General features: G+C 59.3%; 1 protein-coding gene across 2 annotated transcripts; it reads left to right on the forward strand.

Moving 5' to 3' along the window:
• The first annotated feature begins 943 nt into the window (after nt 1–943).
• Nucleotides 944–17,647, forward strand: PCED1A (PC-esterase domain containing 1A). Of its 2 annotated transcripts, none has more exons than XM_030564334.1 (9): nt 944–1,022; nt 6,358–6,467; nt 7,193–7,272; nt 8,751–8,983; nt 9,977–10,127; nt 12,749–12,995; nt 13,248–13,331; nt 14,061–14,273; nt 16,480–17,647. In XM_030564334.1, exons 2-9 carry the CDS (start codon nt 6,395–6,397, stop codon nt 16,704–16,706), a joined length of 1,308 nt encoding a protein of 435 aa, XP_030420194.1. In that variant the 5' UTR covers nt 944–1,022; nt 6,358–6,394; the 3' UTR covers nt 16,707–17,647. The 2 variants fall into 2 exon arrangements, with proteins under 2 accessions (XP_030420194.1, XP_030420193.1); XM_030564333.1 differs by lacking the exon at nt 944–1,022 and adding an exon at nt 3,284–3,364.
• Nucleotides 17,648–17,904: the final 257 nt, after the last annotated feature.

A 17,904-nucleotide genomic window follows, 5' to 3' on the forward strand; every position in this document is an offset into this window, starting at 1 on the left:
GGGGGTGGGAATGGGACACAGGGCCTTTCCTCTCTTGGGGGCACCAGCTCTGATCTGGCCACAGGGCAGGGCACTGGCTGTCTCAGGGGGCAGAGAAAGGGACCTCCCCCCTCTTGGGGGCATCAGCTCTGATCCCGCCCCATGATGGGCACTGGCTGGTTATGGGGTGGGAATGGGACACGGGGCCTTACCCCTCTGGGGGGTGTTGGGTCCCATCCAGCCCTGAGGCAGGGGACTGGCTGGTTGGGGGTGAAGGGCAGGGAATGGGACACGGTTTTTCTGGGGGCTGTCGGTTCTGATCCAGCCCAGGGTGGGGACTGGCTGGTTATGAGGGGTGGGAAATGGGGCTTTCCCTTTTCTGGAGCACAGGTACCAGGCCGGGGAGAGGGACTAACTGGCTCAGGGGTCGGTGGCTCCTGTCTGCACTGCCCACTGTCCCGACTCTCCCCTTGGCTGGAACCTGCCTCCAGCTGCTCTGGCCTAGTAAAACCCCCACCTCCTCAAGCCCCCACACGGGCTGACCCAGGGGGGCTGGAACAACGTGAATAGAGGGGTGCTGAGAGCCACTGAACCAAACTGCAAACCCTGCATGTGATGGAAACCGCTTCCAGCCAGGGGGTGCAGCCTGCAGCCCCCCGACATCCAGCCCCCACTGCCCCGCCCTCTCGCTGGGAGACGCAGCTGTGTGTCCTCCCCCGCCCCGCTTGTCAGGGTCCTGCTCAGGCTTTCCAGCCCCCCGGAGGGGGGGTCTCGTTCCAGCTGATCTCTGAGCCCCTTAACCCCCCCGCACAGCAGCTGGCCCGAGAGCCTTGTCCTCTGCAGCAGCAGCAGCCTGTGCCCCCCCTCCCCCGGGCCAGGCGAGGCGGGGCGGGGCGGGGCGGGGCAGGGAAGCGGAGAGTGAAAGCGGGGTGGGGGGGCAGGCGAGCCCAGCCAGACGCAGGCAGCCGAGCAGGACGTGGGACGGCCGGGCTGGGTCCCCGCCATGCGCCCTGCGGGCAGACGGGCTCGGCGCCGGGGAGCAGGTACAGGGACCAGTGCGGGGGGGCGGGACACGGGCTTGACCCCTCCGCCTGGTGTGGATGCGGGGTAACGCGGCTCGCCCCGGGGGCTGCAGCGCGGTCGCGCCGGGCGAGGGGACCGGGCTGCCGGGAAAAGCGGCGGTACCTCGCCGCCTGCGCTTCCCTCCAGCCCGGGGAGGTGCCCCGCGCCCCCACCCCCGGCAGCGCGGGCTGGGCTGTTTGGGGCCAGGTGCCCGGGTGGCTGCAGGCGGAGGGGGCGTCTCCCCGGCCAGACTCGCTGCCCGCCGTGCCGCGCTGTTAAGTGGGTGCTAAATCCCTCCCCGGGGCGCCCTGCCGGGGTCACCCAGCGCTGCTTCTCCGGGGCTCTGGCCGGGCCAGTGACCAGGTATTTGCTGGGCTCCGGTCGCCGGGGGGGCTGGGACAGGCGCTGCGCCCTCTGCTGAGAGCACGTGGCTCGGGGGGAACGGGGCACCGCTGGAATTAGCCCCTTCCCCCTCCCCAAAAGATGAGCTCCCCCCGAGCTTCCCCTTCCTCTCCCAGCCGCACCCGCAATGTTGGGTGACAACTTCACCCTCTTGGTGCCGTGTGACAGACCCACGCAAACGGAGCACAAAGCGTGGGAGGGGGGATACCCCTGTTTTCCTCTCCCCTCTAGTGACCTCAGGCCCTGGCCGGACCCCCCCCCCCGGGTGAACGATGCTTCAGCAGAGCCATGGCCGGGGACCGGCGGTTATTTTGTTAGCTTGGAGCTGGGAGCTCCGCGTTGGTCCTTTGTAACAGCAGCAGGCAGAAAGTTTGCAGGTAGAGATGGGATTTGTTTTTCTGACTGATGTCCCTTTAGCCCCGTGAGATTGGTCACCTAGTGCAGCCCAAGCGCTGCTTTCCTGTGGGCTGCTGGGCTGCACCTGCTAGCAAAAGGCCCCAGCTCTCTCCCTGCACCAGCCCAGTTTGCCCTGGAACTGCAGATAATTGCTTCACTTTCCTCTGTACTTCCAGGTACCCTCACAGCTGGTCACAGTGGTGACCTTGGGTGGGCACTTCCTGGCGGTTGGTGACTGGCTGGGTGAAGGGTCTGAAGGAAGGAGATGGTGCTGACTGCAGGCCTGGGGGGCCTCTCCTCGGCTTTAGTGCCAGTTCAGAGCAGGGGTTAAAAACACAACGAACCAAACCCTCTTCCATCTTGGATGAGCCCAAATGACCCTTGCCTGGAGGCACGGAGACATAAAGATAGCTGTTGTGTCCCACTTGTGGCCTTTAAGCTAATGGAAAAACTTGCTCTTGGTTTAGCCCTGTCTGCACTGGGGATATTTTTCTGAAAGCTGTGGCTGGTGGCGGAGAGCTAGAGAGGGCTTCTGGCTCACCTGATGCAAACCTGTTAGTATAGCAGTTCACATCTCAGCCCTGCAATGGACAAGTTCACGGACATGTCTTTGGATAGACTCTGGCATTTCACAGTAAGCTGGAGCTGTGCAGCCAAATAAAGAGGCACAGAAGATGCTGTCTCTCTAGGATGGTGTAGCCTTCCTGATAAGGTTGATTGATGCTGTAATGCAAGGAGAGATCCCACGTTCCCAAGACATGTGGGTGACAGGGGCTGGATCACTTGATGATTCCCTGTTCTGGTCATTCCCTCTGGGGCACCAGGCATTGACCACTGTCGGGAGACAGGATACTGGGCCAGATGGACCTTTGGTCTGACCCAGTCTGGCCAGTCGTATGTTCTGTAAGGCAGTTTGCTGAGCATAACTAATTAGGATTTAGGATTAGTTTGGTATGAGGAACTGATGGGCAGGTGACAGGAAGCCACAAATTAAGGGCAGTTATTGGAGAACTGACTGATGGGAAGTGTGACGCTACAAGGTTATTGACAGTTGAAGAAGAGTCTAAGGAATATGTATAACCTCCAAGTTCCAGGGCAAACTGCGCTGGTGCAGGGAGAGAGCTGGGGCCTTTTGCTAGCAGGTACAGCCCAGCAGCCCACAGGAAAGCAGCGCTTGGGCTGCACTAGGTGACCAATCTCACGGGGCTAAAGGGACATCAGTCAGAAAAACAAATCCCATCTCTACCTGCAAACTTTCTGCCTGCTGCTGAAGTTACAGTGGGGATGTTACAGAAATACCATGGCAACCAATTGACAAAGGCTAATGCGGTAAATAGGTAACTATTTAACAGTATGGTGACCCCCCCAGAGATATGGGTGTGGGAGTTTAGATAAGAAAAAGAGGCCAAGACGCATGAAATCCAGGGCCTGTCAGCGTAACCCACTGTAAGGGATAAGCCCTAGCCAGGAAAACTGTGATCACCTGCTGACAACCACCTAGGAACTATCTGGGATGGAGAATGTGGTAAGTAATGCAAGTTCTGGTCATGTGCCCTGCTGGGGAGGCATTTGCCTGCTTGGCTAATAATGATAATGGTTAAAGAAAGGGCAGCGTGGTGTCCTGCTCGCCTCTCACCCGTAGCTGATCTAGTGCCGACCCTACCCAGACCACTGCAGTATAGACCCCTCCGCCCTGGGGTGGGCTGAGAGTAACAACCCCCACTTGGGGCTGCAATGCAGTCTAGTCGCAACCGGATGCTTGTGCTTCCTCACTTAGGCTTAATGTTGCAATAACATAGTTCTTAGCTTTTCTCTCTCCGACGTTGAAATTGCTCTGTCAAAAGTGCCCAGTTAGGGCCCTGTCTACCCCGAGGGGGAAAGGGTGGTGGTGGGAAGGCAGGTACAAGAGCAGCATCCCAAACTTTTGCTAAACTAAACCTACAAAGGAAAAAAAACGAGGGGAGAAATCCGGGCCCCAGTGAAGTCCAAGGGAGCTTTGCCCTGGGCCGTGGTAGGCCAGTATTTCGCCCCGGGGGTGTGCCCCAGCAATGGAGAGAGGCCGGAAAGCTGTGCACAGTTGTTGCTCCTGTTTTGTTTTTTGTACCTTGGTGCTTGTCTGTGCGCAAGTGGCTCTAACTCTGCCAGCCTGGTGAAAGCAGCCCAGCCCCAGAGCTGAGGCCGTCCTGCCAGGATAAAAGGGCTTTGAGCAGTGTAGTTACTCACAGGTGGGATGGGGACCAAGCCACACCTCTCAGTATTGTTACACCAGTGGATGGGCCTTGCATCGGTGTAACAGTACCCGTAGGTGAGTGTGTCCCTACGCAAGGAGCACGTACGGCATGGAAAGAGCAGGAGTGGAGCCTGCAGAGAGAGACTCAGGAGGTGTGGGGGGCTATGGAGACCAGAATGGGCAGGAGCTGCTGAACTCGTCCCAAGGGCTCTCATCCTCTGCAGCGGGTGTTAACAGCCTGAATCCCACCCCCCTTTTCCCCCGTTGATGGGGATTCACAGGTGGGTCAGTGTCCTGTAACCCCTCACCCGTGAAAACAGGGCAGGCTGCTGTAATGATAAAGTCACGCCCGGGAACAAGACAAGCCCTGCCGAGGGGGAGGCTGCCGTGGCGGGCTGGGCCTGGGCGGCCGGACAGTGCTTTCGCTGGCATAGCGATGTCAGCCAGGAATGTGGGGGAGGTGGGCGAGAGAAACGCAGGAGCTGTGCTGGCAAAGTTCAGGCTCCACGCAGTTCTGGGGCCCGTGGGCAGCGCAGCCTGTTCCAGTCAGAGCCCTGGGGGTGTCTGCGCCACAGTATGGCGCAAACTCAGCCTCTGCTCTGGCCCTCAGCAGAGCTGGGCTGTTTCCAGTGTGTCCACAGACTCCCCTGTGACCTTGGCCCTCCCTCCACTCCCATCTGCAGAGCAGTCCCTCGCGCTCCCCCTTTGCTCAGGCTGGGCGTTCCTGGGGGCCAGGCCTGCCTCTTTGTACAGCACCTGGCACAGTGGAGCCTGGATTTCTCTCTGGCGCTGTCGTATAAACCTTCACTCCAGGCTAAAGGAGCCAGAAAGGGCACAGCCCTGCTTCTCTGCCCCCCGCCCCCTTCACGGCTCTCCTTGGAAAAGCTGCAGGGTGAAGCGGAGCCAAAAGGCTCGTTCTTTCCCGTCGGGCCTCCAGGGGCAGGGCCGAGTCGGCGCCCGTCGGGGTTTGCTTGGTTCAGTGTCTGCACGTCAGGCCCAGTGGGTGCCGGTCGGGGTCTCCGTGGTTCGGGTTCTGCATGTCAGGCCCAGTGCTCCGTGGTGCAGAGGTAGGAACGCTGGGCCATGCAGGCTTTGAGGTTGCTGCTGCCAACGCCTGGCCCCGGGCCAGAGAACGGGCTGGGTTCTAATGGGCTGTCCCGGAATGGGTGGGGGAGCCGGTGGAAGACAGGGAGGGTAGCTGGGTAATTAAGGACTCTGTTCACCCTGGCTCTGTGCGTGGTTCATCCTTTGCCCCAGTGCCAGGGGGTGGCCCACGCTATGCAGCGTGTCTCGGTGCAGGGCAAAAGCAGAGCCTGACTCCGAATCCCGGCCTGGGTTCCCCTGGTCTCCGCCCTGCCTCCCACCCGGCAAGGAGCAGCAGCTGCAGCACTCCAGTGGCAAGACATGGACTGCACCTCGAGTTCCCTTTCTGCGCTCCCTCCTGGGTCCGGCTGGCCGGCCGTGCTGGGTCAGTGCCCACGGCCTGGAGTCGCTTTGTGTGGCTCTGGTAGTGCTCGGTTTGGGTTAATGAAGTGCAGACAAAGCTGGTTCAGCACAGTACGGCCAGGCAAGGGTTAACTCGCCCGTCTGCAGAGCAAACTCGAACCTGCTCTGGAACGATGGGCTGATGTCTTGTCTTTACTCAGGCCTCGGTTTGTTACAACTTTCACGATGGACCCTACGGTTTCCAGACCTGTTCTTGCCCATTTTGTATCTTGTTTTGAAAGACGTTTTCCACAAGTCAGCCAAACTTAGAGGCGTCCTGTGCTAGGTCTCCCTTGGTACCAGGTATAAGGGCCAGGCTTCAACGAGACCAAACATTTTACCCTGTCACTCTGCCATTTCTGTCCCAGCCAGCCGTGGCATGCAGCACCCTGGCCCAGCGTGCAGTTTGTGAAGCTCCACATAACACCTACCTCATCCCTGATTGTTTCTACGGGTACCAGGAAGAGGGGTCACCTGCAGTTTACCTGCTCCCTTGGCCCAAGTGCAAAGCATGCTGGGAGGATGGTCCATACATTTTTCTCTTAGCAGAAGTACAAAGGGTTTTGGGGAAGCGTGACCTGAATACACGTCAGAGTTACACAAATCACGAACCCAACAGCTGCTCTTGTGCTTCCTGTTGGCGCTGCACCTGATCTTGGCCGACAGCTCCGTGTTTGGCCTCCCTGTGCTGAGAGCAGCGCACGGGCAGCCCGTGTGTTTTTTCTGGGAGGTGCGGAGGCCATTCCTAGCATGCATGGAGGAGGATGCAGGCTTCAGTCTCCTCTCTCTTCTCTCCTGAGCAGGTCTTTTCTTGCTGAGGAGCTGCCGCCTGCAGGAGCCATGGTCACTTTCTTCACGCAGGAAGTCCAGCAACTGCTGCACAACAAGTTTGTGGTGATCGTGGGGGATTCTGGTGAGTCAGCCTAAGGGAATGCTGGAGCCCCCCAGCGTGGGGGGTGGGTTCCCTTGACCCCTCTCGGCCATGGTAGAACAGAGCTGTCTTTGGCTCTAAGTCCCAAGGGGGTTTTCCTGCGTGCCAGACTGCAAGCCCCCTGCAGCGCCAGCGAGGCTCTCTGCCTCGCCAGCAACCATGGTCTTGCCCTGGCTTGCACAGACAGAGCGGCTGCGTGGGGTAACCCCCTTCCTTGGCCGTTCTGGCTGGGTACAGGCAAAGGGCAGCCAGGCCTCTGGACTCGCCTCCTGGTGCTGGGGGCGCGGAGTTGGAGCCCAGCAAGGAGAAAAGTGGATTTCTCTGACTTCCCTCTGGCTGCCCTGTTGTTCTGGCCCCACTCCGTAATTGAAGCTGGGGTGTTCCCTACGCTGGGTGAGCTGGACCCATGTCTCCGCTCCACAGCACTGCCCTGGCACCCCCAGAGTCCATGCAGCATGACTGCCCTGCCCACCCCCAGCACGGCAGCTGGCACGTCGTCTCATTCCTGACATCTGCCCACCCGGCCGCAGCCTGCCACGCACTCCTGGCCAGTGCAGACACGCCTGATTCTGAGCAAGAGCCTCTTCCACCCTGCCCCGAATGAGCCCCGGGGCTGGTTCTTGCATTAGTGCCCAAGAGGCGAAGATGTTGCTCCGCTGGAGACGGGCGCTCCCTGGGCTATCTCTGTCTCTATTTTTCCCTTGCAGTCCAGCGATCGGTTTACAAGGACCTGGTGCTGCTTTTGCAGAAGGATGCTCTCCTCAGCCAGTCCCAGCTGAAAGCCAAGGTGCTGTGCCTGTGAATCCAGAGCAGCCAATCTCTGTCCCACAGGCCTGGGGAACTCAATCACACCCGGCTGCCATTTCCCTGGGGCACTTATCCAATCCGGGCCTCAGTGCCCATGGGTGCCCCCTGCTGGGCCTTGCGCCCCTGACAGCCGTCGCTTCTGGTGCAGTCAGCTCTGGTGTGTGCTCCCAGCTGAGACAGAACCAGTTTGGGTGGCGGCTGCTGCTGCATAAAGAGAAGTGGAGAAAACAAATCTGGTTGCCTGCTGGCCAGTAGCCGGACAAGCTGGTGCCCTCCCAAAGGCATGCAGAGTGCATGCTCCTGGCTCCAGGCCCGGCTGAGCAATAGAGGAAGCAGCTACAGCTTGTTGGGTGTGGGCCAGCTGCGTCATCTAGGAGCCGTGTTGCTTGGCGGGGAGGATGGTTTCTTGTTTCCGGTGGGAGGCTTTGAAACCCAGATGTAGCTGAATAAGCAAAACAGTCCTGGGCCTGGTGCACCCCCCTCCACTCCTCCTGCTGGCTGTGGTGCCACATGTAGGATGGGGGATGTCTTGCCACCTGAGCATCCCCTGCTGGCCGGTGTTTGGAAAGCAATGTCCCACTGTTCTCCGTGCCCCTGGCTGGGCTCAGACACTGCAGCCGTCCAGAGGGAGAGTGAAAGTGGTGATGTCCCACGGTGCTGGGGTGAGGCCTTGAGAAGGGGCTGGGGACTCGTGGGGCTTGGGTATTGGGTCCAGACCTTGTGGTTAGACAGCACTGGGCTGGAACTGGGGCTCTGGGACCCAATCCCAGGCCTTGCCCTGGTGTGCTGTGTCCTGGGGCAGGTCAGCTCCTCTGTGCCCAGGAGGGCTCTCGTGTCGCTCCCTTGCTCACGGGATGGCTGCAGGCACTGGCTTGGTAGCTGGGTGCAGCTCTCTGGGCTGGGACGGACAGAGGACGACCTCTGAGGGTGCTAGCCAGACAGCGGCCACGAGAGGGCAGCGCTTCATTGTGGGTAAAGCCCTGCACACGTACAGACTTTATATCCGCAGATGTGGGTTATCCGCTGAGCTGCAGGGCTCTACGGAGCAGTGAAAGCAGCAGCATGTCGGGCTGCCGCTCACAGGAGCCAGCGCCCTGCGTGTGCAGCTCCTCCTATGCGGCTGTACCACCCCCAGCCCCATCTCCAGCCCTGCCCACTGGGGCAGGCACCAGGCTCACCCGCTGCTGTCCCTGGCCGCGCTAGTGCATGCAAGCAGCTCGCACACACCCGTGCGACCAGGGACAGCTGCTGGGGAGCTGGTGCCTGTCCCAGTGGGCAGGCTGGGGGTGGTACAGCCACGCTGGAGGAGCTGCCCGTGTAGGGCGCTGGCTCCTGCGAGCTGTGGCCCAACATGCTGCTGTGCTGTAGAGTTTGTATCCGGGCAGGGCTCTCGTTGCAGGCAATAGGAGGATTCGGGGGCCATGCCAGTGAGGGCTCTCTGCGCCTTGTCTCTGCCAGGGGGAGCTGAGCTTCGAGAACGACTGCCTGGTGGAAGGCGGCATGAAGGGCGAGATGACCAATGGCACCAACTACAAGGAGGTGCGGCAGTACCGCACGGCCCACCACCTGGTGCGCTTCTACTTCGTCACTCGCATCTACTCCGACTACATGGAGAGCATCCTGGCTGACTTCCAGGCTGGGCCCCAGCCCGACGTCGTCATCATCAACTCCTGCTTATGGGACGTGAGCAGGTACCCGCTGCCCCCCTGCCCTGGCAGGGTAATTCAGGCCTCTGCGGCATCACATGGGGCTGCACAGCACCCTCAGGGAGAGAACTTAGTCCCTCTGGCTGCCAGAGCCTGGCCAGTGCAGCTAAAGGAGACTCTCCGCTGGCAATACGGGGCCTGTGACACACAGATCAGCAGTTCTGAATCGGTCCAGCCGAGGGCTTGCGCTCGGCATGTAGGCGCATGATAGCTGGTTCATTGAAACCCTCATTGTGGGAGGTGACCAGATCTGAAAAGGGAACTGTGGCCCTCCAGGGGCCTGGCTGTGGCGGGTGCTGTGGCCCTCCAGGGGCCTGGCTGTGTCGGGTCATGGGTTACAGTGCGGTTCTGCTTGGACAGAGCAGCAGGGTCAAACCAGCCTCTCCTGACTCAGCTCATCTGTCCCGTCCATACAAGGAGCCTGCCACACAGACGTTCTCGCTTTTCACTCCGTGGGGCCAGCCAGGCTCCGTCCGCTTGTGCGTGTGCAGCCAGCAGCGTGCGTTAGTCCAGTCCAGTCTGAGAGATCTGTGCAGGCCCCATGAGGAGCCGGGGGCGTTGGCTCGGCCAGCACCAGTGACGGGGCTGCCCCCTGCCCAAGAGGAGGGCACTTGGTTCTGCGTGTGCATCCTGCCCTGGCTGTCGCCCAGGCCGACGGCCTCTGAGCACCTAGGGGTGCCACTCGTGCTGCTCTGCTCGGGGGTATGGAGGCGGTGTCTCACTGTCTGCTTCCCCCTGACCCCGCAAACTCCATGTCCCATGCTGGGGGATGGTGGGGCAGCCTCCCCTCCCTGCCAACCGCCTTCCTGGCCAGCCTGGCCCGTAGAAACGGGCATGAGCTGTTGCTGCTGTGAGGAGCCGTTTCTGCAGAGCAGCTGGCCAGCAGGCTCCAGTGCGGCTCCTCATGGGGGCCAAATGGATCCTAGCCCGTGTCTGTCCCGAGGGCCATGACTTCTGTCTGCTCTGCCGCCCCTGCAGGTACGGCTCCAAGTCCATGAAGCAGTACCGGGTGAATCTGGAGAAGGCCTTCAACCGGCTGGACAGGGTGCTGCCCCATACTTGCCTCCTGGTGTGGAACATGACGATGCCCGTGGGCCACAAAATCATTGGGGGCTTCCTCATCCCAGAGGTAAAGCAAACTGCAGCTTCGTCCCGGACCCCGGTGCTGCTCACTGGGGGTGCTCTGGGGGATGTACGGCTGGGACTGGGACTGGAATAAGGTGCTGAGTCCAGGGGCAGAACCAGCCCATGGCTGCCCTACCACTGCTTGGGGGGCCGGTACCCACTGCTGCATCGCTCCCAGTACACAGGGGCACACTCCTCCGGTCACCCAGCCCCCCACAGGGCACCCTCCTGGGACAGGCCTTGTCTGACATCCTAGTCACAGCTCCAAAGTTACCCCGCTGCCTCCTGCAGCCAAGAGTGCTCCTGGGGGGGTGAGGGGTTCCCTTCAGCCTGGCTCTGCCTCGTACTGGCTGGGCCTTTGCTCTGGTGCGATGGGACTGTATGGAAACAGGCCTTGTCAGCTCTCACGATCCGCTTCCTACTCTGAAATCTCCGAGACACAGGTTCCTGGAGCTTAAGGCTAGAAGGGATGTTAGATCATTTAGTCTGGCTTGTCTGGCACAGGCCAGAGAAATCCCCCCCCAGGTTTTCTAACCTTTTAACCATTCTCCTGGCTCTTCTCTGACCCCTCTGCAATTTATTCACATCCGTCCTGAATTGTGGGCACCAGAACTGAGCACAGGGATCCCAGCAATGGTCGCCCCTGTGCCAGATACAGAGGGAAAATCACCTCTCAGTTCTTATTTGAGATTCCTCTGTTCGTGCATCCCATGATCACATTCACTCTTTGGCCAGAGCATGGCACTGGGAACTCCTGTGCTGCTGATTAGCCACCACAGCCCCCAGGTGGTTTTCAGAGGCACTGGATCGAATCCCCTGGCCTGCATTCTTTGCTCCTAGAGGTACACGTTGACATTTAGTCGTATTAAAACACACACTGTTTACTTTTGTCCAGTTGGCTACGTGAACCAGATCGCTCTGGATCAGTGACCTCTCCTCGGCATTATTTCCTACTCCCTCAATTGTTGTGCTGGCTGCAAACTTTCTCGATGAAGATTTTTGTTTTCTTTCAGTTCATTGATAAAAATGTTCAATAGAGTAGGGCCAAGAACCGATCCCGTAGGGATGAGGATTCCCCATTTACAATTACATGTTGAGACCGATCAGTTAACTAGTTTTTAATCCATTTAATGTGCCATGTTAATTTTATATTGTTCTAATTTTTTAATCAAGATTTTGTGCGGCATCAAATCAAACATTCTGGAGAATTCTAAGTATATTACATCAACTCTATTACTTTTATTAATGAAACTTGGTATCTCATCAAAGAGATCAAGTTAATTTGATGGGTTACTGGAAAATCGATCCTATGTTGAGTTGATTAATAAAGAATTAAAAGAAAATAATGCAATTAATGCAAGTCCCTTGTCAACTACTCCACTATCTTATGTGGGATCAATGTCAGACTGACAGGCCTATAATTACTTGGGTCAACCTGTTAACAGTGGCTTTCTTCTGGAACTTCCCCAACGTTCCAGGACTTACTAAAAATCAGTATTAACGGTCCAGGGAGCCCCTCAGCCAGCTCCTTTAAAACTCTTGGATGCCAGTTATCTAGACCTGCTGATTTAAAAATACCCAACTTTATATCATGTGTTTTCCCCGTCCCGCCCCTATACAGACTAGAAATGTTTATTGAACGTTTGCCTTTTCTGCATTATTCTGCTTAATACCACTTCCATCTAATAATGGACCAATACCATTGTTAAGATTCTTTTTGTTCCTAATATTTAAAAAACTCCTTTTTACTGTTCTTAACTCTGCTGGCCACAGATTTCTCATTGTGTCGCTTGGCTTATCAGTTTTCTACAATTCCTATCTTTTGATTTATGTTCTTCTTCTTCTTTTTTTTTAATCAATTTCCCTTTTCTTCCATTTGTTACAGATTATTTTTTAATTTTGTTTTCTAGCTGTCTTCACTTCCACTCTAAACCCAGGTCAGTTATTTAACCAGCACGTCCTTCTTCCTTGATTGTCGCTTTTGGGGCATCTAATTCTTAAGCAGTTCCCCCCAGTGATCATTCCCATTCTCCTGATTCAATTCTTCCTCTCGGCTGATTTGCCTCCTATTGGTTTTCACTGAAATTGGCCCTATTCAGCCACCAAAGATTTGGTACTGGCCTGGACTTTATTCTGTTTGCTCCTTATAACTGTGATCAAGTCATGATCACTTGTACCTAAGCTACCATTAACTTTGACCATTCTCCTTGCCCCTGGCTACCTGGAAACAGCCTGCTCCGGTGAGCGTTCTCTTCTTCCTCCCTCGTTCCCGAGCCTCAGCCTGCACTGACAGGCAGGCCCCAAGGGGTTAAAACTAAACAGGCCCAGGCAGGAAAAGCCCCCAGCTGGGCTGCCCCCCGTGCTAGGCAGCAGGCTGGACGGGGGTGGGAGCTCTGGGCTCGGCCCCAGCACTCCAGCTGGTATTGGTGTTCCCTGTCCCTGCCTGCGGCTGTTAGCGAAGGGGCCCCGCACCCCCAGGAATGGCTGTGTCTTGCCAGGCCATCCTGCTGTCTTGGACCGTCCCCAGGAGTGAGGTCTTCTTGTGGGGCCAGGTCCCCCCTCCCACCCGCCCCGTCGGTGGGAGCCCTGCTGGCCTGGCTTGATGGCTCCTTGCTCTGCCTCCAGCTGCAGCACCAAGGCAAGAAGCTGCCCCACAAAGTGATCGAGGGCAACTTCTACGGGGCCGTCCTGGCCAGCAGCCACCACTTCGACGTGCTGGACCTGCACTACTATTTCCGCTTCGAGGCGCATCAGCGCAGCGGGGACGGCGTCCACTGGAACCGGGCCGTCCACCGCCGGGTCACCCACCTGCTGCTGGCCCATGTGGCCGACGCCTGGGGCGTCGAGATCCCGGAGAAGAGACCCCAGCACGGTGAGTGGCAGAGGAGGGCCGACAGTGCCCAGACGTCATGACGACGGGCACACCAGTGTGGATCATCCCTCGAGGGTGGCACTTGCTGCTGGTGGGAATAGGAGGGGGTGGGCATGCAGCGGGAGGGTGGGAGTGGGGAGGAGGGAGTGGGGGTGGGTGTGCTGTGGCAAGAGGGGGTGGGAGATGGGGGAGGGGCTGTGGGGGGTGGGAGGTGGCCATGCTGCTGATGGATCCGCTTTTTCCTTTCTTCAGGTTGCTTTCAGGCAAACGCTCTGGAGTGGGGCTCGCAGCCCACCCCCTGCCCGGCGCCCCACGCTGCTCCACCCTACCCCTGGGGTAAAGATCTTGGTGGTGGTGGGCAGGGACTGTGGGCACTTCCTCAGGTTAGGCAATCGCGCGGGGGAGGCGGCTGGAGAAGGGACCCCCATCTGCTTAGGGAGTAGCCTGATGGCGGCTCCCAGCCCCCTCCTCAGCCAGTGTCTGGCTTTGGTTGCCTCCCTCCTGCTGCTGACAGCCCATGGCCCCTCCAAGGGGAGCTGGCTGAGCGCTGTGCTGCCGAGTGGGGGGTGGGCACCTTCCCCACACTCATCAGTCTGTGCCCATGGCCATGCCCTGATGCTGATGAGGCCCCTATGGGCGGGGGGGGGAGGGGATGGCGGTAGCCCCCAGCTCTTCTCCTCAGCCCCCCTACCCCATGGTCTCTAATGCCACCCACTGCACCCAAGTCGTGCCAGTGGGGCTTGGGCACAGTGCTGCCAAGAGCCAGCATGGGGCGGGCATGGCCAACGCGTTGCTGGCGCCTCTGAAATCTGGCACATCCCAAGGATGCCATCCCCAGAGGCTGCGGCCCCCCAGAACTGCAGGGGGCTGGAGCAGGCTCGGAGTTGCCAGCCTGCGAGGAAGGAGCTGACCCAAACTTGGCCCTTGTCTCAAATGGCTCCTTCTCGCCGCGCGGCCCCCCCAGATTGGAGTCCTTGTCCTCGGTAAAGCTCTCAACCCTTCTGCCCGGCTCTGCTGCCATGACCGTCCCAGGCACCACACTCAGGAACATCTCTCGCTCTGCAGGGTCCGAGTGGGACAACAGCCGCCTGTCCTGGACGCCCCAGCCCAGCGCCTGCCCGCCACCCCCTCCACCCTGGCCCGCCTTCGACTTCTGCTGCCCCTCCAAGGATCCTGTTTTCCAGGAAGACTCCCCCTTCCTCCCCAGCCACGCAGGGCCTGGCACGCCCCTCTCCGGATACATCAGCTTTGACAACTGCCCCGGCTACAGTGCGGAGGGTAGGTCCTGGGTCCCACGCTCTTGATGCGCCTGGCCCCGGGGGATTCTCACCTGGGGGGGCCTCTGGCACTCACGACTTCCTGCCTCAATCTCTCTGCCCGCTCCTGTTCAGTCTGGTCTGGACACCTCTCTCTCTGCTGCCTCCTCTGCAGGTGGCTACTCCGCTCTGCCTGTCTCCTCTGTGATCTCTGCACAATCTGACATTTCCTCTCCATTCCCACTGCTGTCACCTCTCCGAGCCCTGCTCCTTCCTCGTCTATCCGGCTGCAGCCTAACCCTAGAACCGGGAGGCCGCTCAATAAACTAGAAAGTGACTGACCTGTGGGACTCTCTGCCACATGACGTGTCTCAGGCCAAGAGCTTAGTAGCATTACAGAGGTGACTGGACCTGGTACGTACAGAATCGCTGCAGTTACGCTCCAGCGGGTTAGAGGGGGGTCTGAGCCAGCCCTGACTCACCCGGAACTGGGAGGAAATGCCCCTGGGGGGCAGGTTCATAGTTGGACCTTCTAGGATCTCTTGTACCTGCCTGTGAAGCAGCTGGTCACTGGCTGCCTGGGCTGGGCCGTCGGTCTGATCCGATGCGGCAGTTCCCATGTTCCTTACGGCTGTGACCGTGTATCCCTGCCCTGGCTGCTCTCCCACGGCCCAAACCGCTCCTCATCTTTATGGGTCTGCTGCCACCTTCCTGCCCTGTGCTGCTTCTCACGCTCGCCTGTGAGCCTTCGATCTCTGGCCTGCTCTGGACTCCTGGTCCCTGCCGGCCCCCTTCCGCTCCTCCTCCCCTGCCCCCCCACTGCATGGTTCAGGATCTTACCGAGCGAGGAGGGGAGTCGGCAGCCCAGGAAGCAGGCAGGTGGGCAGCATCTGTTGAGACCTCAGTGTCACACTCGTTCCTCCCATGCCCCTTCTGCACAGGTCCCCTGGCTCCCCTCAGCCCGGCTCGGACAGGAAAAGTGCTGGAGCTGGGCCTGGCCTCTCCTGAATAACCATGTGTCAGAACTCCTGGGGATGGGGTGGGCAGAACTGCTGAGCCAGGTGGGCTGACCCATAGATCCTCCAGTCCTAGCTGTGCCCCCTGCATGGGGGATGTATATCCCAGGGGATTCAGTAGGGGGCGCTCTTCCCCCTGTCAGCGTGGTCCCCAGTGCAGAGCAGGGGCTGGCCCAGATGTGACGTCTTGGTGAATTACAGGAATGGGAGCTGCAGGGTGGGAGGTAACGTCTGTCATTGGACCAGCTTCTGGTGGGGGGAGAGAGCAGTGTTTGACTACACAGAGCTGTTCCTCCGGTCTGGGACGGCGGCTCCAAGGGCACGTTTGCAGCTGGCCTGGGTCAGCCGAATGTGGCTTGCAGGGCTCAGACTGTGGGGCTAAAAATCGCAGTGTAGATGGTCAGGCTCGGGCTGGGGACTGGGACTCTGCCCACTTGCAGGGTTGTGGCCAAAGCCCGGATGTCTACACTGCCATTTTCCAGCCCCGCAGCCTGAGCGGGTGTTATCCCCTGTGTGGACGGACTCGGAGCCTCCCCACTGTTGTTTAGCAGAGCTATTTAACACCTTTCCAGGCACCATTGGAGATGAAGTGCCCTGTTAACCCACTAACCCCTCCCCCTGCCACCCCCTCCTCTGCCTTTTTTTGTTTTCTTCCCTCTTATTCTCCCCTCCTCTCCCCCACCCCCATGACTGGAGAGGTGTTAACAGGCCACTTTATCTTGAGTGGTCCCTTGAAACATGTTAACTCCTGACCCTCACCAGGCTGTTCCACCCTCTGAGCCCCCGGCCCAGACCTCTCTGGGTGGGTCCAATGCTTGTCTCGCTCCCCACCAGAGGTTGGTCCAATTAAGGACATTACCTCCCCCACCTGGTTTCAAGAATTGTCCTGGGCTCCTGGCCCAACTCTGACAAAGTAACCACCTCTTCTGCCCCGCCCCGTCGACCTGTGTGGTTCTGCAGCCCTTCCTGCCGGCCTGAGCTGTCATTCCATGGTGTAAACACCCACCGGCTGCACCTAGGAGCTGGCTGCATTTCAGCCCAGGCTCCAGCCGGTGAAGCTCTGGGAGAGCTGCAGCCGAAGGATTGTGTGCAGGATTAGTGTTTGCTCAGGGGTGTTGCTCTGAGGGGCCCGGGTGCCGGGACTGACTGGGCCCAATCGCCAGGCACTTGACCCTCTCTCATCTGTGTGGTTCCCCCTGTTTCTCGCCCTAGGTCCTGGCAGCAGCTTTCAAGCTTTCTGGGACGCGCCGCACGCTCTGCCGGCCCTGGGACCCTTCCCCGGCTTCTCGGGAAACCCAGCGCCCAGCCTCCCTCCGTACCCCCACAGCCCAACCAGGAGAGGCCGCGGTGGGCACTCCCACGGCTTCATCATGAGGCGACAGCCGGTGAGGTGGAGGTCTGGGCCCCCCTACAACAGGCCCCACTACAGCTGCTACTGAGGGGCCCTGCCCCCTGGCAGAGCTGGGCGTGTGCCCCTCATGGGTGGGCAGGTGAGCTCCCTGCAAAGGGCTTGGCTCCGGCTCTGAAGAGACTTGGGCAGGGTGGGCTTGGCTGTCTCCATGTGCGTGGCTGGCAGAGGCAGCTGGCGCTCAGATGGCTGAGTTATTACGTGTAGTATTTGGGGTGGGGGCAGAGGGCTGCGGGGGCCTGGAGAGAAGGGGCTGTGATCTGCCAGCGCCGTGTGGCTCAGAACAAAGGCCCTGGGCACCGCCGCAGGAAGCCCTCCATAGGCCAGGCCCATGGGGGTGGCGGCAGCCCCATCCTGCCAGGTGCTGGAGCTGGTGGGGATTGGCAGCCATGTGAGGGAGGCGCTGAGCGCCAGCCGTCTGCCGAGGAGGTCTGGCTGTGCAGTCTGAGTCTCTCCCCAGCTCTGAGTGCAATTTCCCCATCCCCAGCCGCTGCTCTTACACACCTGCCCGGACGGGGCGGGCAGGGAGCCAACGGCCTCGCCCGCTCTCCATGGGGCTCTTAGGCCTAGTTCATGTTTCTTAATCATTGATGTTTTCAGCACCCTCGCTGGGGTGTTATTTCACGAGGTAGGTCTGCACTACAGCCCCCCGTGCCCCTCGCTGGGGGGGTCATGCTGCTCTGACATTGCTTTACACTGGCAGGCTGTGGGGCAGAGCCCTTGGTGGCTTGCTGCAGTAAAACCTTCTAGCCCCAGCCTGGCTCGCGGGCCCAGGCCCAGGCCTAGGCCTGTGCTCACTGCCCTGAGCTGATCAGGTTGCACCGGCATAACTGTGATTGAGTCCCTTCCCGGCCATCTGCCCGCAGGCCCGGGGGGGAGGGGCCCTGCTGTGGGCACAGTGGTAATTGAACAGGAAAAGCTGTTCACGGCAAGTGTTCTTGTGTGTTTTGTTGATGTGTTAATAAAGCTTTGACTGAGTGGAGGCTGTTGTCTATTTCTCCTTCCCCCAGTGGCTGGCTGATTAGATAACAGCCTACTACTGCACCCTGCTGCTGGAGTTACTCCCTTAGCTCATGCAGCCAGGCTGCTGGGTTCAGACTCTGCTGAGGCCTTGGGGGAGCTCCGTGTGTGCAGGAGGGAGGCTGAATGGCCCTTTCCCTTAATCGGGCTCAGGGTGACCCACCCCAGGGGCTGTTTGGCCTGCCAAGGGCCACATCCAGCTCTTAATA

The sequence above is a fragment of the Gopherus evgoodei genome, chromosome 5, assembly GCF_007399415.2.
Source record: "Gopherus evgoodei ecotype Sinaloan lineage chromosome 5, rGopEvg1_v1.p, whole genome shotgun sequence".
Taxonomy (NCBI): Eukaryota; Metazoa; Chordata; order Testudines; family Testudinidae; genus Gopherus; species Gopherus evgoodei.

Excerpts from the sequence above, each read along its gene's own strand:
- PCED1A (XM_030564333.1), top strand. Across the intron at positions 6,468-7,192 it reads GGTGATCGTGGGGGATTCTG|TCCAGCGATCGGTTTACAAG; the intron begins GTGAGTCAGCCT and ends TTTCCCTTGCAG. Across the intron at positions 13,332-14,060 it reads TGCTCCACCCTACCCCTGGG|GGTCCGAGTGGGACAACAGC; the intron begins GTAAAGATCTTG and ends CTCGCTCTGCAG.